Source organism: Arvicanthis niloticus, chromosome 6 (genome assembly GCF_011762505.2).
Source record: "Arvicanthis niloticus isolate mArvNil1 chromosome 6, mArvNil1.pat.X, whole genome shotgun sequence".
Taxonomy (NCBI): Eukaryota; Metazoa; Chordata; class Mammalia; order Rodentia; family Muridae; genus Arvicanthis; species Arvicanthis niloticus.
Window position 1 is genome coordinate 91064564 of NC_047663.1, and position 26027 is coordinate 91090590.

At 51.9% G+C, this 26027-nt stretch overlaps 2 protein-coding genes, 1 long non-coding RNA gene and 1 other non-coding gene across 16 annotated transcripts; 2 read left to right on the forward strand and 2 right to left on the reverse strand.

The window, feature by feature from the left end:
* Positions 1 to 1286: 1286 nt before the first annotated feature.
* Positions 1287 to 6053, forward strand: Rab26 (RAB26, member RAS oncogene family). Of its 2 annotated transcripts, XM_034505350.2 has the most exons (9): positions 1287 to 1676; positions 2778 to 2888; positions 4346 to 4387; positions 4462 to 4528; positions 4681 to 4733; positions 4996 to 5061; positions 5161 to 5217; positions 5298 to 5374; positions 5479 to 6053. In XM_034505350.2, the coding sequence occupies exons 1-9, from the start codon at positions 1479 to 1481 to the stop codon at positions 5579 to 5581; spliced, it is 774 nt and encodes a 257-aa protein (XP_034361241.1). In that variant the 5' UTR covers positions 1287 to 1478; the 3' UTR covers positions 5582 to 6053. The 2 variants fall into 2 exon arrangements, with proteins under 2 accessions (XP_034361241.1, XP_034361242.1); XM_034505351.2 differs by lacking the exon at positions 4996 to 5061 and having other exon boundaries at positions 1332 to 1676; positions 5479 to 5727.
* A 466-nt stretch (positions 6054 to 6519) lies between these two features.
* Positions 6520 to 7101, reverse strand: LOC117710494 (uncharacterized). Its single transcript, XR_004607058.2, has 2 exons — positions 6843 to 7101; positions 6520 to 6651 (listed from the first exon to the last, which is right to left on the reverse strand). It is a non-coding gene; the product is annotated as an uncharacterized LOC117710494 (long non-coding RNA).
* Positions 6723 to 6803, reverse strand: LOC117712146 (small nucleolar RNA SNORD60). Its single transcript, XR_004607215.1, has one exon. It is a non-coding gene; the product is annotated as a small nucleolar RNA SNORD60 (small nucleolar RNA).
* A 209-nt stretch (positions 7102 to 7310) lies between the features above and the next one.
* Positions 7311 to 25867, forward strand: Traf7 (TNF receptor associated factor 7). Of its 12 annotated transcripts, none has more exons than XM_034505334.2 (21): positions 7311 to 7512; positions 15632 to 15747; positions 15987 to 16044; positions 18116 to 18210; positions 20000 to 20116; positions 20626 to 20718; positions 20858 to 20891; positions 21436 to 21619; positions 21728 to 21862; positions 22364 to 22581; positions 22659 to 22732; positions 22900 to 22948; positions 23025 to 23152; positions 23327 to 23409; positions 24065 to 24104; positions 24196 to 24312; positions 24397 to 24519; positions 24630 to 24749; positions 24838 to 24969; positions 25051 to 25170; positions 25345 to 25867. In XM_034505334.2, exons 2-21 carry the CDS (start codon positions 15670 to 15672, stop codon positions 25357 to 25359), a joined length of 2013 nt encoding a protein of 670 aa, XP_034361225.1. In that variant the 5' UTR covers positions 7311 to 7512; positions 15632 to 15669; the 3' UTR covers positions 25360 to 25867. The 12 variants fall into 12 exon arrangements, with proteins under 12 accessions (XP_034361225.1, XP_034361240.1, XP_034361226.1 ...); XM_034505349.2 differs by having other exon boundaries at positions 21728 to 21856; XM_034505335.2 differs by having other exon boundaries at positions 7365 to 7512; positions 18119 to 18210.
* The last annotated feature ends 160 nt before the right edge of the window (positions 25868 to 26027 follow it).

The following is a 26027-nucleotide window of genomic DNA, read 5'->3' on the forward strand; positions in this document are numbered from 1 at the left end:
TGTTTGTGTATGCCTCATACTGGACAGATTCTAGGCAGCAGCTGGAAGGAGGTTGTATGATCTACTCACTAGGGTAACAGGCACAGGATGTCGAGGTTCTCAGCTGAGATTCTAGGCCAATCACCTTGAGGTTGGCCGTGTAAGGATGGGATACTGAAGTCCTCAGGGAATGCAAAAGTGAGATCCCAGTACTCCCACTCTAGGTCAGGACATACAGATCTGGAAATTGGCCTGAAAGAGATAGGAGGAGGCTTTGAGCCCCACAAGTAGAGAGTTCTTCATGCTCTCCTCACTGCCAGCTGAGAAAGCTCAGGAGGCCACCAAGAGACCCAGAGTTTTGGTGCCAATGATCACATCTTGGAGAACAGCTAGGCCATTCCAGAGGAACACCAAGAAATACTGTGTGCTGTGCCCTGCAGCATCCACTGTCCTCACCTCTGACCACTGAAGTTTCTTTCTCCTGACTGGAGTGTCTTGGGTGAGAGGCTTTGGACAGAACTCCCTCAGTCAGCATAGGTGAGGCAGCAAAGGTATACCAGGCCTGGACCAGTTTGGGGTCTAGAGAATCAACATTGACCTCTTTTAGATGAAAACCTAGGATGGAAAGACCATGGACCAGTCAATTCTGGGGAAGGGACCTTTAGTCTCCTAGGCTGTCAGGGCAAAGGTCTTACAATGATTATCTCAGAGGGTCTGATGCTGGCTGGCTGTGATAATTACTTCCTTTCTCACTTCAGATATCCATGCATCAGCCCAAATACATGAGGAAAAATATATGAGGAAGAACACTGTGCCCACTATGCCTCTGATCAGCTGAGCCCAGGGTGCTCTGGCATAGCAGGGGTTGTTTGTGAAGCATGAGTGTTGGAGCTTCCTGAATTTGCCTGGCCTGGAAGAAATAGCATTGAGGACAAGTAGTCAGATAGCTGGTGTCTCTGATGAAAAAACCCTGAATCTCAGGCTGCCTATTCATGCAAGCCATCTGCCCCAGCATCCTCATCGTCCCAGGTCCATGGACCAGTCTATTGAGCTAGGTTACTGAGCTGGGACACTGAAGATTGGGGCAAGGAACAGTGCACCGAGAGGACACAAGATCCAGGTGCTTCACTCGACTTAGACAGCTAGAGCCCTAGAGCACAGTGCACCTGAGCATGCTCCTGGGATGCACACCTAAGGCCTTCGTGGGACCTCTTGACCCCGCCCCTGGAGCGACGGGCTTATTTGCATGGCCCCGCCTCAGAGCGGTCATTGGCAGCGGTGGCGGGAGGCCGGGCCTGAGTGGCTGCGCCGCCTGTGGGGACGCGGGGGCGGGGCAGGCACTGAGTGCCTGAGATGCTGCTGCTGCTGCTGCTGTCGCTGCTGTCGCTGCCTCTGCTGCTGCTGCTGCGGGACGGGTTCGGGTCCGAGTCTGTCTTGGCGGGCACGGAGCTTGGGACAACCCGTGATCCGGTGGTAGCAGCAAGAGCACACTGAGAACCATGTCCAGGAAGAAGACCCCCAAGAGCAAGGGGGGGAGTGTGCCGGCTGCCTCTACGCTGCCAGCCGCCGCCAACGGGCCACGTCTGGCACATCCCAGGACTGCGCGCCCTGGCCCAGAGGCACCGCCCAACGGGCCCCCGCAGTCCGGCCGGCCCTCACTTGGTGGCACTGGAGACTTCTACGACGTTGCTTTCAAGGTGAGCCAGGTACCTCCCCGCCATGGGAATGCAGCAGGTGGCGTTGGATCCTAGACTGCCGCTGGGGAAGAGTGCAGGGCCGTGCAGACCCTCGGTGCTGAACTGGCTGGCTACAACAGCACCTTGCAGCTGGCATGGCAGTACCTACATTGTCGCGGGACCCTATGTGTGTGCACGAGCGCGCGCGTACACACACGTACACACACACACACACACACACACACACACACACACACACAAAACTGTTAGACTTGGGTCTGGGATATTCAACAGCTGGCAGGGCCCTACCCCCACTCCACCTACTGCAAGGCCAAGCAAGCGGTCCTGAAAGATTACTGAAGCTGTCCCTCTAGAACCTATGGCCCCTACCGGTGCTCCGTCTCATCAATTTCCATCCATATGCTGCCTTCCCTCACCCCCAGGGGCTGTAAGTCTCCCTTTTCTGGGAGGGAGGAGAAAGAGGCAACCCCAGACCAGACCAAAATTGAAGCCTATACGAATTGACCTCCGAAGGCAGGGCCATCACTGGGTTCTGGAACATTGGCCTTGGGGATTATAGGGAAGGGAAAGACTTCACTGGTCTGCCCCTCAGGCTCACAGATCATCCCTAGCCCCTCTTCATTTCTAAAAGCTGACTGGCACACCTTTCCTGAGCCTTGCTGCTGAGATTTGTGTCTTTGCTGAAATTCGAAGAAAGCCCTGGTACTTAAGTCCCCACAGCTCTCTTAGGTCCCAGCTGTACTCCCATGGCTCCGCTCCCTATAGGCCCCAAATGCTGCCCTCCCAGATCAAGCGCGATGTCTATGGAGGAGGGGTAGGTAAGATACTGGATGGGGGCAGCTGTCCTCACCCCATGTTGACTGAGGCGGTGTTGTTGGAGGGAGAGGTGACAGGGGACTCACAGGGACAGAGAAGCTGGGCATTCATGCTATTGGGGATCATGTTGCTGTGTTTCCCTAGGTTGTGCTGAACTTACACGCCTGGAACACTCATTTCCTCTCCTGCCCCTCCCCCACAGCTCAAGACAGACCAGAAGCATCTCTAGGTGGGCAAGACCCTCAGCTCCAAGCCTGAATCCTCTGATCCTCCTGTCTGCTCTAGGTCATGCTGGTGGGGGATTCTGGTGTGGGGAAGACCTGCCTGCTTGTGCGCTTCAAGGATGGGGCTTTCCTGGCTGGTACCTTCATCTCCACTGTGGGCATCGACTTCCGGGTGAGAGTTGAGGCTGATATCCTGAACTCTGATTGGGTCCAGCTGTGATATGGTTCCTATACATAGTCCTCCCAGTACCCTTGGCCAGATGATTCTCCATCCCTTGATGTGTCCATAGGCCCAAGAGGTGGAGCTCAGCTACCAAACCAGCTGCCTCCCAACACCTGAGGGTCCTGGGGAAGCCTTCTAACACCCAAGGATTCAGCTGAAGCATTGAGTTTTCATACCAGGGGGTTGATGCTGTGCTGACCTATATCTCTGCTCTAGGATAGTGACAGAGAGAAAACGTAAGGCCTGTTCACTAAGGAGGCCCCTGCCTTTGCATACGGAGACCTCCTTAGGATGCCAGGCAGGGTCCTGGGAGCTCTAGCATTGAAGCCCATCCCCACCCCCAACCCTGCCCAGTCTGAATCTCATGTGCTGAGGTGTTGGTGTGTTCTTGGCAAATCCTGAATTTGCATTTTTCTCACCCTTTAATTAGACCCAGTTAACAGGAGGTTGGGAGGAAGGCCCATTTCTGGAGACGGGAAAGGGGGCTCCCTCCAGTGGGAACTGTTCTTTATCCTGATTTGAGTACTGTAGGTCTCCTTAAGCCCTCTAGGTTGTACAAGTCTAGGATGAAGTAAAGGCTGAAGTGTCAGAGCGAGCAGGACAGACTGAGAACAGGGGCTTCCTGCCTGTCATGGTCTCCCTCTCAGTTTGTAGGGCTGCTTGGTCTGCACCCCTGTTCAGGGTGCAGGAAAGCAAAGCATCCTCCCTCACCAGGCAGATGGCTGAGCCTGGTTCCCTGGAGACCTAGAAGCACTGATAGCAAGAGCTCTGGAGAAAGGAAGAGCCAGGCTTAGCCTCCCGTAGCTCCAGCCTCTAGTCAACCCTTCTTTGGGGTGACAGGCACTCCAATCTGTTGTCTAATCTTGAAAGGGACCAATCTAGAAAACCTGCAGACAGCAAATTTATGAATATGATCTCTGGGCATTGTACAGAGTCGGATAGGCATAAGTCCATCCCCTGGGAAATGGGTGTCCCAGTGACTGACAGGGGGAGGGGATAGGGATAAAATTAGCTTCTTCAGGCAGGGTGTAGTTCTCAGTGTACATAGTAGCTCAAGTTGAAGATGCTTCTAAGCCGTCTTTAAGCAGGAACAGTGCTACACATTTGGCAAGTAGGAACTGTGTATGACCCAGTGTCTGTGTGTGTGTGTACAAGGGCCAGGGTTGGTGTTGGAGGCATTGGCAGGGAGTATCAGGCATCTGGTAGGGGCCTCTGATTTTAAGCATAAATGTGACCTTAAGTTCTCAGAGCAGAAAGAGACCCAGGAGGTGCTATAGGAATGCAATGTTGTCCTCCATTCTCCCCTCAGTGAAAATTTCATCCATGGCTTACATTACTGCCTTTCCTACTTCAACCAGAGGATGGCAGGGCATCCTTACTGATGATGCTGGCTGCTTCTGTTTCAGAATAAAGTTCTGGATGTGGATGGCATGAAGGTGAAGCTGCAGGTGAGGTTACAGGAGTGTGGGGCTGGAGACACCAGGGAGAATTTGGGTAGTATGACCAGTGCCTGTTGCCACAGATCTGGGACACAGCTGGTCAGGAGCGGTTCCGAAGTGTCACCCATGCCTACTACCGGGATGCTCATGGTAAGCCCATAGACATGGCGGTCAGCTATCCTCCAGTCTGGGTTACCTACTGGCATGGGGGCAGGGGGCCAGTAGGCACACTATGGGACAGCAGGTGAGGGTGGTGAGGAGCCACTGGACCCAGGAATGTCCTCATTGTTTTCTGTATCCAGCACTGTTGCTGTTCTATGACATCACCAACAAAGATTCCTTCGACAACATTCAGGTCAGTGGCCTTCTTGGTGGGGGAATGAACCGAGATTGTCCAAATGGCATCAGGATCCCCAGAGTCCTGCTACTTGAGAGGATAGACCTGATGAACCAGTCTCATGGTTACCAGGTTATTTGCTAACTAGGTGGGCCTGGGTGACACCTGGCTCCATTAGCAGGACCACCTGGATAAAGGCTTCTAGAAAAGCCACTCCATCAGGTGTGGCCCAAGAGGCCAAGGACCAGCCCCGAGACTGGCCCCAGCTTTCCCCATACAGGCCTGGCTGACAGAGATCCAAGAATATGCCCAGCAGGACGTGGTCCTCATGCTGCTGGGAAACAAGGTGGGAGTCTGGGCCCGTCCTCTCCAGTCTGGCCCCACAGGGAATGTCTAGTACACAGGGAATGACTAGTACTAATGAAAAATCCTGTGCCTGGGCCAGGTGGACTCTACTCAAGAACGTGTGGTAAAGAGGGAAGATGGGGAGAAACTAGCCAAGGTGAGTCAAAACAGGGTGATGAGGGTGTTCTTGGATTGTGGCGCTTGCACTGCCCCCATGTACCCAGCACCTATTTGCAGGAGTATGGGCTGCCTTTCATGGAGACCAGCGCAAAGACAGGCCTCAACGTGGACTTAGCTTTTACAGCCATAGCAAAGTAAGCCCTGCCAACGAACAGAAGCACTGCGTCACATTCCAGGGTAAGTGGTTGAGTGGGCTGCCGTGTGCCATTATCTACCTCCATCCCCCGCTGCTTTTCAGGGAGCTGAAACAAAGATCCCTGAAAGCTCCCAGTGAGCCCCGCTTCAGGCTGCATGACTATGTGAAGAGGGAGGGCCAAGGGGTTTCCTGCTGTCGACTCTGAACCTGGCTGAATCTCGGTTCCATGCTGGAGGAAGCAGCTCTGTGAATCAAGTGTCTTCCTTTTCAAGACACTCAAGGCTAATGCTCTCACACCCTTCACCCCAGTGGCTGGCACAGAAATGGTCTTGAAGCATACAAACCATCCCACAGCACATTGCTGCCCTCTAGTGGGCACCTCCAGAAAAGAGGATGGATATATAGTGCCCCTTGAAAAGCCATGCTTACTGCACCCGGCCCAGGCAGGCTCCACCCAGGACTGAAGGCAATGTTAATCTTCGTTGTTGGGCTGCTTCCACCTCACTAGGAGACTCTGATGTAGGAAGCCACAGGGAGATCAGGATAGAACCATGTCACTACTTAGCAGGCTAGCCCAGTCCTCCCCTCCACCCTGTACTAAAGTCCCCAAACCACCAATGTTGAGTGAAAACTGGTCCTCAAAGTCCCTATTAATAAAGGTGTTTCTGGAGTTTGTGTCATCTGTGGAAAATCACCTTCTGGGGCCAAAAGAAAGGCTTAGTTGAGGGGCAGGGGGTAAAGTCACTTCCCAACAAGGTTGGAGAACCAGGCCCAGAACTGGGCAAACACGAACTTACACACGTGCAGATACCCTCACAAAGTCTCACAGGAATCCTTGATTATTAATATTAGAGTGCCACACAAGCTGTTTCTGAAAGCTCACCCCAGACTAGAATGACACAAAGAGAAGGCTTTACTCACAGCGTGAAGACAAACCAGGGCCTCTACTGTACTGTGCTAGTAGCACACGATATAACACTTTTTTTTTCGAGACAGGGTTTCTCTGTGTAGTCCTGATACTCACTCTGTAGACCAGGCTGGCCTCGAACTCAGAGATCCACCTGCCTCTACCTCCCAAGTGCTGTGATTAAAGGCGTGCGCCACCACCGCCCGGCTTGAAATAACGACACTTAAAAACCACAGTAAGGTTGCACTTTTGCTTTATTGCTAAGAAACTCAGATAACACAGATGTCCAGCTTACCAGCCAGCACTCCTACCCGTTGGGTCTCCAGATGCCGATTTACAGTCAAGGTCTGCAGCCGACTCAACATGCACTGAAAAATAGAGACAAAAATCACTTTGGGTAACTTCACTGAAAATCCATCCAATTAATAGCGTCACCCCCAAGCCTCAGACTTATAATGTAATCAGACTGCACATGCAGTTTTCATACGAGGTGTCAGAAATTAAAAATTCATCACAGGCTTGAGGCTCTAAAGGGAAGCCAGGCCCGACTCGTTCTTACCTGCAAAAAGGGAGTCAGAAGGGAAAGGGTTAAACCCTTACGACTAAAGCACTTCAGCTCTGGAAAAAGGTGGACCTGCAGATGAGAGGACCTTTGTGTTCCATTCGGCGACTAGTACTCAAAAAACGGTCCTTACAAAACCAGAACGAAAAGAAGCCAGTACCCTTATCCCCAGAAAGAACGAGCGCAACAGAGGCTCAAGAGTTTATAGAACTGCTCCTTATGTGATTGGGCCATCTCTGAGGAAGTACACACCTTCCTCCACTGCTGATATGCTCCTCAAGCTATCCTTCAATTTTCACCAATCGTACCGTAGATTTTGTTTTGGAGGCGGTATCTTGGGTAGCTCGAATATCCCCTCGGTTGTAGAGACATTGAGGCCATGAGTGACGAGTCCAGTTAGCCAATCAAATTCCGATTTGCAACATAGAGTGATTCTGAAGCTACCAATCCGGTCTTTCAGTGCAGAGGTCGCCGGAAGTCGTAGTTTAGGAAGCTCAAAGCGTGAAGCAACCCCCAGAGTTCCTGAAGTCCGTGAACTACAAGTTCCGACGTGCACAGCGCCCTAGGACTTCCGGTTCCTGTATCCTGTACCTTTCCCGGCCGCGGGCCGAGAGGGGCAAGATGATGCCGGAGGGTGTAGCCGGTGCTCCCAGGCAGCCGCGGGCGGGTGAGTGAGCGCGCAGAGCACAGGACCTGGGGCTCCTTCTTCCAGGGAGTGCGGTGGGGCGCGGGCTGGATATGGGAGCGTCGCGAGCGGTTGTGGGCCTAGCCTGGGGGGGCGGGACTGAGACAGCTGGGGTCTCAGCTTCTGTAAGTCCTGATTCTCAGTAGATCTGTCTGTCACTCCTTCCCTTCACTCTCTCTTTCGTTCTCTCTACACTCCTACCTGTTTTGAACACTGCCTGTGTGCCAAAGCAGTATCCTAGGCTCTGGAGAGTCGGAGAACCGGATTCCAAACTGATAAGCTCATCTGGTCCGCGGTTTTGAGACAGATCATTCTGCCTCTAGGGTCCTATGCACTGTACACAGTTTAGCAGCATTTCTGGGTTTGTTCACTGGATGGTAGTAATACCCATAGCCCTGTTTTGTTAAGACAAAAATTTTCAAGACTTTGGTAAATGTCTCCTTGTGGCAACTCCTCTCCAGTAGTGTTATTCTAAAAGGAGTGAGAGACCGACAAAAAGTTAAAATCATGAGGAAGTGTGATAAGTATTACGGGGGGGGGGGGTGGAGCTGAACGCAGATAAAGTGTGGGCGTTCTTAAATCTTTGGTAGAGAGCCCTACCTACAGTTAGCCAAAATCCTGATGGAGAAGCACTCAGTCTTGAGACATTGTGGGAAGAGCCTTACAGGCAGAGGGAGCCAGAGGGATAAAGGCCCTGTGAGAAAGGGCTTGGAGCAAGCCAGCAAGCACTAACAAGTGGTAGGTGAGGTTAAGAGGCAGATCAGGGCAAAGTCTGAGAGCCTTCTGGTATGCACAGTGATTTATGATTCAAGTGAGATAGTGAGAAAGCTGGTTCAGCACCTTCTAACCCTCACTAGAGGCCAGTTGTCCCAGCCTAGATTCTTTTGAGGCAGGCCAACATGATCAGATGAGGCTGCGGTCTAGAGATATCTGTCACTTCAGTCTCATCTCCCCGCCTGCCCTTCCCCCTGCACACACCGGCTCATTCCTTTGCAGACTGTTCACTGTTGGCCTTGTTCTTCAGTCTTCTTTGGGCCTCTCCATGTCCCAGATACCTTTCACGAGGGTCTTTGTGACAGGAGCTGCTTCAGTCATAAAGACACCCCTGAAGATAATCCATGCATTCATGGTTCTCTGTGGAAACTCAAGTCCCTGTACCCTGAGGTCCTAAATCTGTCTGCAGCTGTCTAATCAGGAAATGAGAACCACTATATACTGCCTGACTAAAGGTGACCACAGACTAGGAGTGACCAAGAGTGCTGCCCAAATCTGAGAAGTTCCTTGATGTAACTTCTTGTAGCTGTACATCAGAGTTTTTCTGGAAATAAATGGGAAAGGATGTTTAGTTATTATCTCTGGCTGACACAATAGAAACAAATGGGGCTTCGTACCCTTCCCTCCCAGCTGGCTTCTAGTTCCTCAGGGGTCAGACTAACAGTCTTTGGGGGTATTCCTATTCTAATCACCCAGAGGGTATACATCATGGATGAAGCAATGCCTGGTGCTGAAAATAGGAAGAAGTTACAGGTGAAGCTATCTCTGATAGCTCTTTTCAGACTTGGGTCCATTAAAATGTTTTATAGTGAGAAATACAGTCTCCTTCAAGGTCAAGCAATTTACCCAGTTACTCTTCTCTTGAATGGTCAAAGTAGAATTTGAACTCAGATCTATCTGAGTCTGGGGCCTGTGGTCATGGCTACTCAGACATAAGTGCCATATGTGTGAAGTGCCAGCCTGTGCCTGCCGTTAAGAACTGGTTGTATCTTAGACAAGGGTTCCCATAAATCAGGTCTTACCAGCAAGTAGGCACCCAGTACTTTACCAGATCTTCACTGGCTTGTCCATGAGAAGCCCTTGGAGAAGAAACTACCAACCCCCCATCCCTCAACAGATACTCCTAGTATCCCCAGAATACCAGTCCTAGGGAAGAGCAGTATGGCTTAAGGAAAACAGACTACTAAGACTGAGCTGATAATGTAGGACTTGATGCTTCTTGAACGTCCCAAGCAGAAGAGGTCACAGAATAGAAGCCAAGAAATTAGGCCATCTAGTCCCAAGAGATCCAGGGGAGGATGCCTATTGTATGGGGGAGGGGAGGAGGCAGGGGGAGCAGCCTTGAAATCCAGGTTTGATGGTTGGAGCTGCTGTGAGTGCCAGAAACAGGTGTCCCATGTAGGATGGGGATGGGCAGGTCTCTGCTTTACATTCTGTCTGGCCTGGGACTTTAGTGATTTACCCACATTTCTGTGGGGTGGGGAGAAGCATGCCCAAGGGGGTCAAAGCCACGAGAGAAGCAGATCCCTGGACCTGCTGCCAGAAGTTTGACACCAGTTGGATTTGTTTGAGACAGCAGGACACTTGAATGGGATGACATATATTGAATGTTCTTTCTGTCAGCTCTGGCTACTCTCTTCCCCCGGGCAGCCCTCTGCACTTCTAGACAAAGCCTGATTCCTATTCCACAGACTGGGAAATGAATGCTAGTGAGGTTAGGCGAGAGCCACTTCCCTGAACTCTGAAGGGGTTCACCTTGGGCAGGCTAGGTGCAGAGGCTGGGTATGCGGTGTAAGAAGGAAGCAGAACACTGGGAAGGAGAAGCAAATTAAGGGACCCTCACGCACTGAGTTGGGATTGTGGGTATAGACAGTAGGAAAACTGAGGCTAGAGGCTGAGCTGGGAAGCTGGGAGGGAAAGAGGCGGGCAGAGTTCTTTCTGCCCTGGGTTTTTAGAGATTCTAGGAGATCTTCAAGTCTGAGGTAAGCAAAGGCACTCTGGGGACCTTAGCTGTAATACTCTGCCTGGTTGGGATGGAAAAGATGTGCTTAAGGGGACATTCAAGGGAACAGCCAGGGGAAGTGCCTATAGCTTTGCTATGGCAACCAAGTCTGTTTCTATAGGATTTGGCAGCCAGATCTGGTTTTGAGCCCAGGGGAGCTGAGGTAGGGGCTGGACATTCTTCAGGCCCCTGCACTGGCTCCCTCATACCGGGAGATATGCTTGGAACTCTGGCAAGTATGACTAGAGGTTGCTCTGGCTAAAGTCCAGCCTGTTGACCACCCACAGCTCAGGCAGGACTGAAGCCTTGAGCCATTTGTGTACTGGTGACAGCCAAGATAGATAGTGCCTTCCTCGATGGATGGGGTGTGTGTGTCTGTCTGTCTGTCTGGTTTCCAAGACAGAGTATCACTGTGTACCCAGGTTGGCCTTAGAGCAATCCTGCCTCAGGCTCTCAAACTTTTTATCTTTAAAAAGACCAGATCTTGGGGATGGAGAGCTAGCTCAGTGTTTGAGAGTTGCTCTCGCTGAGGACCCAGGTGAGTACCCAGTACCTTCCTGGAAGCTCACAGCCATTTATAACTCCAGCTCCTGGGATCCAGTGCTCCCTTTTGGCCCCTGTGTGAGCACTGTTTATAGTGCACATATAGACATGTAGGCAAAACAGCAACACACATAAAATTCAATAAATAAATCTTTAAAAAAAAAAAAGACTTGAGGGATTGGTTAAGAGCACTTCCTGCTTTGGCAACAGCCTGAAGATGAGTTCCTGGTGCTCACACTGGGTCTTGCACAACCATTTAACACTCTAGCTTCAGGGAATCCTGTTCTCCTTCTGGTTTCTATAGGTACCAGTACACACACATACACACTTTTTCTTCTTTTTAGGATATATCTTGGGGGAGTTGGAGAGTTGGCTCTGTGACACTCATTACAAAAGACCCGGGTTCGATTCCTAGCACTTACATAAAGGTTCAGCACCTCCTCTAACACCAGGCACGCACAAAGGCAAAACACTTGTATACATAAAATAATAAAAATTAATCTAAAAACAGATAAGTCTTGGTCTGCAGAGATGGTTCAGCAGGTAAGGGCAGTTGGCATCAAGTGATGACCTGAGACCTGAGGTCAGTCCCTGGTACCTACATGATACTATGAGGAAGAGGACAGACTCCCACAAGATGAGGTCAGTCCCTGGTACCTACATGATACTATGAGGAAGAGGACAGACTCCCACAAGATGTCTTCTGACTTACACACACACACAATATAGTAAATAAATAAGTGCCGCCGGGCGGTGGTGGCGCATGCCTTTAATCCCAGCACTTGGGAAGCAGAGGCAGGCGGATTCGAGGCCAGCCTGGTCTACAGAGTGAGTTCCAGGACAGCCAGAGCTACACAGAGAAACCCTGTCTCGAAAAAAGCAAAATAAATAAATAAGTGCCATCTTGTTGTGTGGCATCAGTGTGTAAGTGTGCTTGTTGTCAAGCTTGGCAACCCGCATGGAAGGAGAGAACCTACTTCTTCTACAGTTTGTTTTCTGACCACTACACACTTGTACACACTTGTACACACTTGTACTGTGGTACATATGTATACTAATGCACACACACAGAAAAGTAAGTGGGAAAATAATCTGAAAAAGAAAAAAAGTAAGATGAGAAGGTAAGATTCTTTCGCCAACTGTCGTGCTTTAGGCCTGTCTTCCCAGCTGTGGAGATTAAAGCAGGAAGGTTAGCACGAAACCAGCTTGCGCTGTAGTGAGACTGTCTTAAAACATTTTTAGGCCGGGCAGTGGTGGCACATGTAGTTAATCCCAGTACTCGGGAAGCAGAGTCAGGTGGGCCTCTGTGAGCTCGAGGCCAGCCTGGTCTACAAAGTGAGTTCCAAAACAGCCAGGGCTACACAGAGAAACTCTGTCTAGAAGAAAAAAAAAAAAATCCTTGGGACTGGGAACAGGACTCAGTGGTAGAGTACTTGCCTAGTCTGTATGAGATCTCAAGTTTAAGTTTCTTTTTTTCCCCCCTAAATTTGTGTACTTTCATTTATTTTTATTATTTGAAAGTTTTGCCTTATGTATGTCTATTTGCCACATGTGTGCATGGTCCTTGTGGAGGTTAAAAAAAAAAAGAAAAACATCAAATCCTTTAGAACAAGAGGTACAGGCTGCTGTGAGGCACAGTGTGGGTGCTGGAAATTGAACTCAGGGACACTGAGGCATCTCACCAGCCACACTGAATTCAGGTGTTTTGTTTCAAGACAGCGTTTCTCTATGTAGCCTTTGCTATCCTTGAACTCCCTCTGTAGACTAGACTGGTCTCAAACTCACAGAGAACTCATAGAGATTTGGCTTCTGCCTCCCCAGTTCTGGCAGTGAAGGTATTGTATCACCACAGTCCAGCACTAAGTTCAGTTTTTAATAACACTGTAAAAAACTCTCAAAGAATCCTGTTTCTTAGGGCCTTATGTTCTGGGCTCCACAGATAGGTAAGTAGTCTTGCACTCAAGAGGGGCAGACAGCTTATATGGCAGGTCCTAGCTTAGCCCACTGCCCAAAGCTCTTTGCCAGCTTGAGAATGGGCTGCCATCTTTGTGGGAAGCTGTCCTTCCACCCTGGGAATTAGAGGACAGGAGAGATCAGCCTTCTAGGACACATAACCTCAAAGGAGTTCCCACCGAAGTTAACAGCTTTCTGCCACAGAACCTCCCGGAATGCTGGGTTTGGCTTGTGTGATACTTCCCTTGCTGTCTGAGGCCTGCCCCCCACCCCCACCAGCTGCTGAATTCTGTTATTGCAAAGCTCAGGCCCTGAAGACCTTCAGTGTGCTACTCAATCCTGTTGAGGGTGGTGGCCACCTTGTGGGTTTTGCACAGATTGCAGCTCTGGACACTAGCCTGAGGTTAGGCTACCCTCGGGTCCCTGAGGGAGGCTAAACCCATGTGAATTGGGAAGCTGCTTCCCAGGCCCAGAGGAATCTACTTCCTGTGATTCCAGTTCATTTTGGCTCTATGCTTCCTCTCAGGCTACTTCTGTTCCCCTATAGCTCTGCTGTCTGGCTGCTGATTTGCACGTTACCATGTGTGCTTTTTTTTTTAACCTTTACAATAATCAAGGCCTAACCAGGCTCTGTGTTCCTGGGCTCACAGGCCAGAGTAACAGGTGCTAGGAAACAAGTCTACAGAATGTAGGTCTCTCTGTCTCTTAATACCACCCTGTGAGCCCACCTCTTAGGTTTCTTCAAAGGGTTAAACCTTTCACACTTGTAGAGCAAGCCCTGAAGCCCCCAGGTTTAGGCTAGCTGAAAGTCCCTTTGACAGAGCATTGGTTCTAGGAGAGCAACTGCTCAACAAACAAGCAACAGCTTTGTTTAAACCCCAAGAGCTCCCTGCAGGGAAGAGGGTCACCATCAACTAGGCCCTCTCGCTAGCATGAGGCCACCTAGTGATTCTGATTCATACAGTCACCCTTGCTCACCCCTTTAACGAGCAGGACCCTGGCTGTCTGTCGAGGACCTTCCTCCTCAGGAAGGGGGCTACTGGGGGAAAGAGGCAGAAGAATGGGGGTGTCCTTCAGGCCGCGGTCACATCTCTCCCTCAGGGCTACCTCCTTTCCACTTGTCTTTCCCTAGAGAGTCCAATCTAAAGTCCACAGAGCCGAGCCCTAGAATCGCAGTTGAGCCTTTGGGTGTCTGGTGGTATTGGCTACTGTAATGGGAGGAGGAAGTGAGCACCACATAGCCTCGGGCTCACATCGGCAACTGTGTGGCAGCTCTGTGGCATGAGGCTAAGGTCAGGAAGAGTAGGCCTTGGCCTGCCTTTTAGAGAGTTTCACTTACCTGTACTTGGGGGTATTTAGAGTGACAGGTGGCAAGTGCCTGACAGTGCCAATTACAGGGGCAGGAGTTACCCTGATTTGGGGGGGGGGGGGCATGTTGGGATTGCAGAGGACAACTGAAGAGGTAGGTGAGACCTGGGGAGGAAAAGAAAAGGACCAGGAGTCAGCAGGGGTTGCAGACAGGGTGGGAGCCAGTCCTTCTTTAAAGCCCTGAGGTTGGAGCTTAACAACTCTGAGTAAAGCAGGACACATTTTGTGACCTTTCAGTGTTTGTGTGGAAGGAACAGTGCTGAGAGAACCTGATAGAGAACGTGGTGCGTGTACTATTCCTAGAGAACTGGATAGAAACTGTCTGTCCCCCCTCCATCCGGGGCCTGGGCTTAGCACATGGTCTACCTGGACCCTTCTGGAGCTCTCTCCTTTCCTGTCCCTTCTCTGTCCTCAAGAGCCTTGGCATAAACCAGCCTACCCTGTGGTGTGGTACTGGCCTATGAAATGGATACTCCACTGCCATGGCTCCTTCAGAGGCTCCACTTGGGCCATGAGCCTGAAGAATGAATGCTGCTTGTTTGTTGAACAGTGGTGACCTTGTGCCACCCTTGCAGAATCCTGAGGCTGAGGCCTCCCTTAGGAGATGCCTTCTGACAGTGCTATGTCCTGCATGCCTACAGCTGTAGTGTCACGGGGTGGGTATTGTCCTGGACCTGTCCTGAGTGTGACCTACTAACTGGGTCTCTTTTAATCTTCCCTTCCCTGTAGATGGCACATTTCTGCCCTTTCTCCTGACCCTCTCTTCTGGGCCAAACAGGGACACTGACCCTTGTGTGTTATCATTGTCCCCTTGCTGCTCTGGCTCCTGAGTGACATGGTTGTTATGAGGGATCTCCATTGGTTCAGTTCTAGGGTTTATCTCTTTGCTGTGATTTGCCCTGTATGACCACATCTGGGAGACAGGCTCAAGTGACTGCCCATTGGTTCTTTATGGCCCTGCAGGGTCCTGATGGCAGAGAACACATTCATGTGCTGTGGTGGGTCCCCATATGACTAAGTCCTGGTGTGTGTGATGCACCTTAGGCCCAGTCTAATGGATGGGTAGAGAGCAAAACCCCAGCCTTAGCCATAGGGACATTTGACCTGCAAAGAAGTAGGCCTCGAAGTGACCAGCTCTGATCAGGACCAGAGATTAGCCAACACAGATGGGGTTTTTCACTTCAGGGATAGAGATAGTTGGCTTCCTCAAAAGGTCCAGGCCTGAAGGGATGGTACCACTAAAGATCAACTGTACCCGGAGCCTTTGCCGCCTGAATGGGGTAGGCAGGAAGGCCCTTGCCCATTGTGGATCTACTAAGATGCCATTAGAGGCAGGAAGAAGTTAAGATCTGCCCTGAGATGGACTGGCCAAAAGTCTACCAGGTGGGAAAGCTTTGCTAACTTGCAGGAACCCCGGATGCCAGCCACCTCTAAAGCCCCTCATTTGTGTTCTTCCCATAGGGGACATTGCCCAAGGACTCTGGATGTCCCTCTAGAGCATGAGCTCAGCCAAGAGTGCCCGCTACAGCCGTTTCTCCGGGGGGCCTGCCAACCTTCCCTCCTCAGACAGCAGTGGGGTAAGAGAGGTGCCTGTAGGTGAGAGTCCGCCCTTTGCATACCACACCCCAGGCCCCCAGAATGTTATATAGAGGACACAGCTACTGCCAGTCCTCTTCCTCCTTGGAGGGTTCCTCAGGATAGCTTGTGCCTCTCGATGGTGTGTCCCTGCTATGCATGCAGATGGGCCACCAGGAGGGAAGCATGTCAGTATGTATGACCCTGTGCATCTTGCATTAAGCCTTTTCCATTGTCTTAGACCAGGATGGAAACGACCTTTGGGCCTACCTTTTCGACCGTCACTACCATCACCAAAGGTGAGCCTGACCAGGAAGAATCTGTACTCTCCTGGGATCTAGGGGCACTTCCTAGTGGAGTGGTCTCCTGGTTTCTGTTTCTTCCCATGTCTCAGTCTCCAGCTAGACAGTTCCTGTGCCTCACCTTTGTTTTTAGTGCCCCCTTCTTCTTCCCAAAATCTTGCCTATTCCCTCTGGGGGCAGTCTTGACCTTCCTGGCACCAATAGTTATATCTTGGTCTTATTATATCGACCCCTGCCTCAGCCCAGTCACAGCTCCTAGTGTCTGAGGGTGTGAGTAGCACAGCATTTTTTCTTGGGTGGGATCTGGTGCCATCAGACAATGTGCTTCAAGAGATCATAGCATAGGTTGGGGCTGTGGGGCAGCATCCATGCTGAAGGCTAGGGAGGGACCAGAGTTCTGGGGCATGCTGTCCTGCTTTTCCAGTACTCACTCCACTGCAGGAGTGCACCAGCTACTAATTGGTTTTTTAATTGCCTTCCCATGGCTGAAGGCACAGGACTACCAGATGCACACCAGTACCTTTTATTCCTGGATGACCTGAGAAGGCTCTGAAAGGGCCTCTTCTCCCACACCCCTACCTGGAGACCATTGCTTAAGAGTTCATATACCTTTAGAGACTACACAGTGCCTGTCACCACTGTTGGGGGTTCCAGAGCCAAAATAGCATGTGGCCTGCTGTACCCTGGTGTCTGGCAATGAGGCAGCAATGTACCAGTACTTGCCTCATCTGGCCCTTCTTGTTACAGATGGAGAAACTGAGGCCCAGTCACAGGATAGGCAGTCATATTCCTAATCTTGAATGGAGGCCTTTAGGGTTCTAGTTGCTCTGACATCTGGCTCTGTTTTAGCCTGTGCTGGGTGTAGCCTGTCTCTAGCACTGTAGCCTTATAGGGTCTATGAGATGGGTCTCTGGTTCCTTCGTGGACCCTTGGCCTTTCATTCTTGGGGAACCTCTGCTTTCTGGGCAGGCCAGGCAGGGTATTCTATAGGCAAGAGGAGGGAGACCAGAAGTCTAGCTCCAGTTCCTCATTCTGGTTGTGTGCTAGGGAGGAGTAAGGAGGACCTAGACTAGCCATGTATTAGCTGAGGTCCTTTAGTCTTTCTGTGCCTCAGTTTCCTCTTCTGGAAATTCAACCTGGCAGAATCACTTTAAAGATCAAAGGGAAGTCCCCAAGTGACCCACTCTAGAAAGATGCCAGGCCACTCACATACTACTTGGGGTTGATTCTGTGCTCAGCTAGGCATGAGGGCCTCTTGTTGGGCCGAAGAATGGAACCTTGTAGGGGCTCTGAGAGAAAGGTCTTAGTTTGGGTTGGTAGTGCTTGCCTATAATCCTAGCCATTGGGAAGTAGAGGCAGAAAGGTAATGCATTTGAAGTAACCCTGAGCAACAGAGAGAGATCCTGTCTCCCTACATTAATCTCAACCCTTTGGGAGGCAGAGACAGGTCAGTCTCCTTGAGTTCCAGGTCTCAAAAAGCCAAATTCAACAAGAACTGAATCTGGATAGCTCAGTGGTTAAAAGCACTGGCTTTTCTTCCAGAGGACCCAGGTTCAATTCTCAGCACTGACATGGTGTTTCACAGCAATCATTCTGAACTCCAGTTCTAGGAGATCCGATCCCATTTTCTGGCTGCCATGAGTACCAGGCACATAAGTGGTGCACGGACATACATGCAGGCAAAACGCTCACACATATAAATTTAAAAAAAAAAAAAAAAAAGCCAAGGCTGGGGATCTAGTGCTGGTGATTAGCATGAGCCAAGTCCTGGGTTCTCTACACCAGAGGAAGGAAATAAATATAAGTCTCCTGTTGGTAAGCAGGGTGGGCGCGGACCATTCTTAGTTGTCCGCAGGTCCAGTCTGATGAGCCAGGGCCTTACTGCTGATACTGCTTTTACCTTGGAAGACAATCCTGGATAACCATCTCCCAGTCTAGCACAGGGAGGCTGAGAGCTAGAGACAGTCCGAAGGGTTCCATAGACAAGGGCTTTGTCAGCTGTCTCCATCACTTCAGCCCCTTCCTCCGCTGACAGCCATGCCGCTCAGCTCTTCCCCTCTCTTTTCAGCAGCTGATGGGACCAGCACATACAAACAGCATCGCAGGACACCTTCCTCCTCTAGCACCCTTGCCTATTCGCCACGGGATGAGGAGGATGGCATGGTAGGTCTCCACGATTCAGGAGCCTATTGTGATTCCCAGCCAGGCCTTCCTCCCCGAGGCCCAGGTCCTAGGAGAGCAGAGTTGGGATAGTGAGGCACCTTGAGGTCGGAGCACTTGCTGCATTCCTGAACCTAAGAGGAGGCTCCTGTAGCTGGGTGGTGGCAGGAAGCCACCTGTGGGACTGTGCTTTACGGTGTGGCCCCTGAAGGACCTGAAGGTCAGGCAGTTTGGGCTCCGTCTTAAGTGAGGTGGGAGCCACAAAGGTGCACTCAGGTGCGTCTGCCTGTGGGGCAGAGCAGACCATCAGGACTGAAGTTCCTGCTGGGAGGGCAGGCCAGGCGAGAGGCAGAAGAACCACATTTCTTTTCCTTTTGCTTTTATTTTTTTATTTTTGGTGGGCTTTGTTGTTGTGTTGTTTTGTTTTGTTTAAGACAGGGTCTTTATGTAGTCCTCATTATCTTAGAACTTACTATATAGACAAGGCTGTCCTTGAACTCAGAGATCTGTCTATCTCTGTCTTTGGAGTGTTGGGATTAAAGGAATGTGCCACCATGCCCAACCCTTTTTTTCCTTTTCAATAGGAAGATAAACGCTGAGCAGGCATATTACAGGCCAGGCACTGCCCCAAGCCCAACGATGGGTCAGATATGTGGTACCCATGCCCCACAGCTTCACCTCTCTGTCTCCAGCCAACTCCTCTGACTGTTGCCTGGGCCTTGGAAATGGATTCATTATGCTTCTGGTTTAGGATAACTCTGGGGCATCTGATAGGTTACAGTGACTTTAGCGATGTCCTAGAATCTTCTGTTTGCTGTGGGACCATGGGCAGCCATGCCCACCCCACCCCACTGACTGGCCTTAGTTCCTGTGCTTGGGGTAGGAGCCCAAGAGCTGCGCTAGCCAGTAGGCAGAGGGGAGAGTGCAGCTCTGTACTAGGCCCTGCCTAGTGCTCCATATTCCTCTGCCTGTCCTTGCTGCCTGTGGCAGTGTTTGACCCGCTTCCTTTAACTTTGTCCTCTGGGTCTCACACGGCATTCCTATGCAAGATGGAACTTGGGGCATCATATGGAGAGTTGGGCACTGCCCTGGTGAATGAAGTATGTGCCCAGTTTCTGGCTCCTGTTCAGGGATACCCAGAACTGGGATGGGCTGCATCCCTATCCCATGTCCCCCTTCCCTGTTGTGGACATAAGCTTGGGAGAGGCAAGAGGGACTAGGCATTGGGTCCTGCATGGGGAGCTCTGGCAGCAGAAGCTCTTGGCTACTGTGCCTTTCTCCCCTCTGACCTTATCAAAGGTTGCTCCCTTCAGGTCTCAGGAGGCTAAGTCAGCCTCTGGTAAAACATTCCTGTCATTTCAGTGAGCCTCCCTGGCTGGGTCGAGTGTCTCTTGGACAAGAAGGCAGCTTAGCCCATGGGCACCTCTCCTTGACCAGGCTTCTACTCTTTTCTGTTCAGTAATCTGGGGTCTTAGCTGCCCCAGGATTGGCTGGTGGATGCAGCCTCTCTGCAGCCCACATTCCCTCACGGGAAGCAGGAAGAAGCCTGAGCATGTCCTGTAAAATTGAATAGCAGGAAATCTCTCCATTTACACAAAGAAAGTTGGCAGGCAAGAACGGGCAGCCCAGCACCAGAGGCCAGGGCTGGTCACCACAGGCAGCGGGATTGAGGCCATACCAGCCTCCCACACACAATCCACAGCCTTGTGGGCTTGCTGGAAGTGGGGTGGCTTAGGGGCACCCCTGCCTCCACAGGGCTCAACCCCCTGATAGGCTGCCTCCATCTGTGCAGCCCCCCATCAACACTCCTCGACGCTCTGACTCAGCCATCTCTGTCCGCTCCCTACACTCCGAGTCCAGCATGTCTCTGCGCTCCACATTCTCATTGCCTGAGGAGGAAGAAGAGCCGGTAAGTGTGGTAGGCTTGGCAGGAATCATCTTCCAGGGTTGTCACTGCTGCGGTGGCACGGGGTACTTTCCCCTCCTATACCAACAGGTCACGTTCAGGGTAGATCAGACCCAACTAGGGCCTCTAATGTGTGTTGAAATCTCTGACTCCTATGTGAAGGAAGGCTGCCTGGGATGAGTTGTGGGATGGTGGGGCTCAGATTGGGTACTTTGCTAGTCTGGAGGCCAGGAAGAGAGGCCAGGAAGGCTCTCTGAGACGATGTGTGCAGATGCTGTATGTACAGCTTCTCACTGCTTACAACCTGCTCCTGAACCACACCCCTTGCTTTAGCTCCTTGGTCCTCTCATGGGTCTCTCTGGTCAGCAGTGCCTTCTAGGACAGGCCCAGTGCCTGTGAGCAGCCCTGGACAGGGTGGACGTGCAGGCGGCTTGGGCAGTTGATGTTACTGGGGGTCTACTCCTCAAGTGCCAGTCAGCACTTGTGTCCTGATCGTTTTGCTCTCTGTCTAGGAGCCGTTGGTATTTGCCGAGCAGCCCTCAGTGAAGCTCTGCTGCCAGCTCTGCTGCAGTGTGTTCAAGGACCCTGTGATCACTACCTGTGGGGTGAGCTCACAGACTCTTACTCCCCAACTCCTGTGACTCTGCAGTGGTATGGGATGGTGTGAGTTCTGGGCTACCACTGACCTTAACTGGAGGGAAGACTGTTACAGCTGTCCCCCAAGTCCACTTTTTGTCCCCACAGCACACCTTCTGCAGACGATGTGCCTTGAAGTCAGGTAGGTCTGTGCCTCCCATCCAGACCTGTGAGTTGGTGGGTACGTCCCACCCTGCTATTTCCCGGGCAGCCAGCAGAGGCCACTGGTTTCTTCTCCAGGCATGTGTGGCCTCTTCCGGGGTTTGAATAGTGTTGCAAGGGCTCCAGCCTGGCAAAGGACCTTGATAGCAAAGCAGACCCCTAATTCCTGGTATCTCCAGGCTCAGAGCCCTGGCCGTTGTGGGTGTAGGCTGGGTCCCAGGGCGAGAGCTTGGGCTCCAACAGATGCTGTCGTCCCTGGCAGTCCCTGCTTCTTCTCCACACCCAGCTAGCTTCCCTTCTTCCCTCTGTCACCACCCACTCATCCTGGGAGGTCTGCTGTGCAGCTCTTCCTGCACTGGCACCTTGGGGCAGATGACAGAGTGGACAAGGCATCCAGTGGGCTTCTCTCCACCTGTCGCACCATTGCATCTCCCTTCCCCAGGACTTGCCTTCCCACTGGGCAAAGCTGCCAGGGAGAGAGGCGGCTGGGCAGGTGTTGGGCTCAACATGTCTTCCTCTCCCAGAGAAGTGTCCTGTGGACAATGCCAAGCTGACAGTGGTGGTGAACAACATTGCAGTAGCTGAACAGATTGGAGAGCTCTTCATACATTGTCGGCATGGCTGCCATGCAGCAGGCACTGGAAAGCCTGGTGTCTTTGAGGTAGACCCAAGGGGCTGCCCCTTCACCATCAAGCTTAGTGCCCGGAAGTGAGTACCTTCTGATCCTCTACCTCCCTGGGGTTACTGAGCACCGTCACCTCTCTGGGGCTACACTGTGGGGTCTCAGCTCAGCCCCTGTGTCCTGTGTATGCACAGGGACCACGAGAGCAGCTGTGACTACAGGCCTGTGCGCTGCCCTAACAACCCCAGCTGCCCACCCCTTCTCAAGATGAATCTCGAGGCCCACCTGAAAGAATGCGAGCACATCAAGTGTCCCCACTCTAAGTACGGGTGAGTGGGTGGGGGCGGGGGCTGGTGGGGCTGAGTTCCTAGGCCGAGGGCTTCTGTGAGCTGATGCCTGCGACATGCACCAGAGCCAGAAGCCACACCAGTAACTGCCATCACAGCCCATATCCAGGTGCCCATGAGGATACAACTGAACAGGTTGGAAGTGGGGTCTCAGGGAAGATGGGTAAAGGGGTGTAGATTTGAACAAATTGCTGAGATGGGTGTGAAGGGGAAGCAGGGAAAGAAAGAAAGGAGGATCCTGCCTAGCTGTTTGGAGCAGGGGGGCTGGTGATGGGCAAACATTTTATTTTAGGGAGGGAGGGAGGGGTCCCTTGAAGCTCTGAAGGTATCAGATTTCACTAGTGAAAGGTCCTGACTGCTGAGTGGTGGGGTCAGGGAGGTTGCTGATTGGGGGTTAATGGGCATGACCATGATGACTCTTGAGGGATGTAATGGGGTTAGTCCTGCCAGCCAGGCAGGTGGGCAGCTGTGCTGTTCCCCCAGGTGCACATTTATTGGGAATCAGGACACCTATGAGACACATCTAGAAACATGCCGCTTTGAGGGCTTGAAGGAGTTCCTGCAGCAGACCGATGACCGCTTTCACGAGATGCATGTGGCACTGGCCCAGAAGGACCAGGAGATTGCCTTCCTGCGTTCCATGCTGGGCAAACTCTCAGAGAAGATTGACCAGCTGGAGAAGAGCCTTGAGCTCAAGTTTGGTAAGGTCTAGTTCAGAGAACATGGGGATCAGCACTGTTCTGGACTCCGGTACTACCTTTCTTTTCCTGTTGCTCAGATGTCCTGGATGAGAACCAGAGCAAGCTCAGTGAGGACCTCATGGAGTTCCGGAGGGATGCATCCATGTTGAATGTGAGTGGTTGAAGGTTGCAGTGGCAAAACTCAGGAGAACAGATTGGGGTTTAGAGTCTCAGGTTCTATAGTCCAGTAAGAGCTGACCCTACGCCTAGGGCTCTGTAGCTTCACCACAGGTCATGTGAACCCCACCCACCCGTTTTCAACTGCTCTTGGCCTTACAGGATGAGCTGTCTCACATCAATGCACGCCTGAACATGGGTATCCTCGGATGTGAGTACACCCCGCCCCTGCTCCCACACTGTCCCCAGAGCACTACTGCTCCCTCATTAACGTCTCCCATTTGCAGCCTATGATCCTCAGCAGATCTTCAAGTGCAAAGGGACCTTTGTGGGACACCAGGGCCCTGTCTGGTGCCTCTGTGTCTATTCCATGGGTGACCTGCTCTTCAGTGGCTCTTCTGACAAGACGATCAAGGTGAGTGGTGTCCTGTTCCACAGGCTCTGCTGCATGGTTGGGCTCAGGTGGGCACCGCATGCCAGCCTCAGCTATTCCCTATCTCCGGTTGGGTCTTCTCTCCCAATGACTGCTATCCTGTCCTTTCGTCACCAAACTGACCCTGCTGTACCTGATCTGACCTGATCTCTGCAGGTGTGGGACACGTGTACCACTTACAAGTGCCAAAAGACACTGGAAGGTCATGATGGTATTGTGTTGGCACTCTGTATCCAGGGGTGAGTCTTAATATGGGACCCACTGACCACAGGGCAGGGCCAGAATGTGCTGTACTGCCACTCTGTGGTCCCTGAGCCTGTGTTTGAACCTGTATAGCTTGTGTCCCTTCACCTATGGAACACTCACGCCTGAGCAGTACTGGATACTAAGTGACAGTCTATGAATTCCCAGCAGAGCCTGGCCCTGCCCTAGTATGTTAGGTAGCTAGAAGCCAGAGGTGGCACTCTTAGATAGGAGGATAGCTCACCTGTCACCAGGATAGCTAGTACCTTGGGCTTAACCCTGTTGATAGTTGATGTAGCAGCTACCATGATTAACCTGTCAGTAGGCTCTTCCCGAGGCTGGCTGTCCTTTCTTGTCTCTTGTTGGGCTTGCTGGGTATGGTGATTCTAGGTATTGCTCAACTTTACTAGTGGTGGTAGCGTTCCTGGAAGTAGGTGACCTCTCCCCTTGCTCAGCTGAGCCATCAAATGTGTCCCAGCCTAGTTGTTCACGTCCAACTGTGCACACAGAGAATGGGACTCAGGGAGCAGCAGTAGCCCTGAGACCACGCCATGTTGGATCCTGGGGCTAGCCAGGGCATCGTGCCCTAGTATGGTAGCCTCTTCTGCTTCCTGTTGACTTTGCTTCCCTGTGTTGACTTTGCTTCCCTAGGTGCAAACTGTACAGTGGGTCTGCAGACTGCACCATCATTGTGAGTGGACACAGGGTAGAGGGTTGGGGGCTGAGAAGGCCCAGGGCTTTTTTCCTTTCTCACTAACCCCAAGTCCTGTCACCCCCTGCAGGTGTGGGACATCCAGAACCTACAGAAGGTGAACACCATCCGGGCCCATGACAACCCTGTATGCACACTGGTGTCTTCCCATAACATGCTCTTCAGTGGCTCCCTGAAAGCCATCAAGGTACAGGCAAGGAGCGTGTGTGTATATGGGGGCTGTAGGGGCAACAGATGCCTTACTAGCCCAGGCTCACGTCCATCCCTACAGGTCTGGGACATCGTGGGCACTGAGCTAAAGTTGAAGAAGGAGCTCACAGGCCTCAACCACTGGGTGCGGGCCCTGGTGGCAGCACAGAGCTATCTATACAGTGGCTCTTACCAGACAATCAAGGTGTGCCAAGCTATCCCTGGTGGCAGGGACTTGCCCTCTGCTGTCTTCCTAGGGTGTCCTTTCCTTACCCTCCAACATGCTCTGAGATTAAGTGACACACTTTCCCCTAGATCTGGGACATTCGGACCCTTGACTGCATCCATGTCCTGCAGACATCTGGTGGCAGTGTGTATTCCATTGCTGTGACGAATCACCACATTGTCTGTGGCACCTACGAGAACCTCATTCATGTGAGAGCTGTCCTTTAGCAAGCCTCCATCTGTTCTGCCCTTGTTTTGGGTCCCTATCTCTAACTCATGTGACTGTGCCCCCTTTCAGGTATGGGACATTGAATCCAAAGAGCAGGTGCGGACCCTAACGGGCCACGTGGGCACAGTATATGCCCTGGCAGTCATTTCAACACCAGACCAGACCAAAGTCTTCAGTGCATCCTATGACCGGTCCCTCAGGGTATGTGCTGCCCAGGAGGAAGAAGGCAGAGGTGGCTGGGTCAGGGCAAGCCCTCATATCCCATGCTCCCTCCTCCCCTAGGTCTGGAGTATGGACAACATGATCTGCACACAGACGCTGCTGCGCCATCAGGGCAGTGTAACTGCACTGGCTGTTTCCCGGGGTCGGCTCTTCTCAGGGGCTGTAGATAGCACCGTGAAGGTAAGTGTCTGCAGCTTGGGCTTGTGACAGGAGTTGCATAGGATGGAGCTTGGAGAGTGGGTGAGGAGCAAGAGGCCCAGGCAGGTTAGCAGGAGAGGGTGGGAGATGTGGACTGGCTGGAAGGGAGTTCTGGGGCTGTGGATCTGAAATAGAGCCTTTTTTTTTTTTTTGCAGGTCTGGACATGCTAACAGAATCCAGGCCAGGCTTGGCTCCCTCTGGGTCTCTAAGTCAGGCTGGACCTCCATGATGGCCTTGGAATGTCTGCCTGTCTTGTGGAGACAGGTAGACAGGCTCAAACAGCTAGGCAGTGTCATCTCTGCCTATGCTTGGCAAGGGATCTTTCATAAGGCCCCGCCCTTACTTGTACCAGAGAAATGCCCAGGCCCTTCTCTGGGCACCAGGTACGATGCTTGCCCGGCCCCACCATTTGTATCACTCCACAGACTTTTGTTTTGAGACAGGGTCTCACTATGTAGCTCTGGCTTGCCTGGCACTCACTATGTCAACCAGGCTGGCCTCCAACTCACAGATCTGCCTGCCTCCACCTCCCAAGTGTTGGGAGTAAAGGCGTGTGCCACCGCTCCTGGCAGGACCCAGACGGACCATGGGTCCTTTTTACTCACCTTTTCTACTGGTTTTAGACTGTATATAGATTTTATTACTTCCCTGTTGAAATAAAAGCTGCACAGACTGTGATTGTGAGTGGAGACAGCTTCTGGGAACCTCATTCACATGGCCCCAAGGACACTAGTGTGCTCAGGCACAGATGTAGGGAAGAAGGACGGGTGGACATTCCCTCCCTGCAGGGGTCAGCTTGTCATTCCTTGGCTCCAGCTTCCCGGCTGAGCCTCACCCC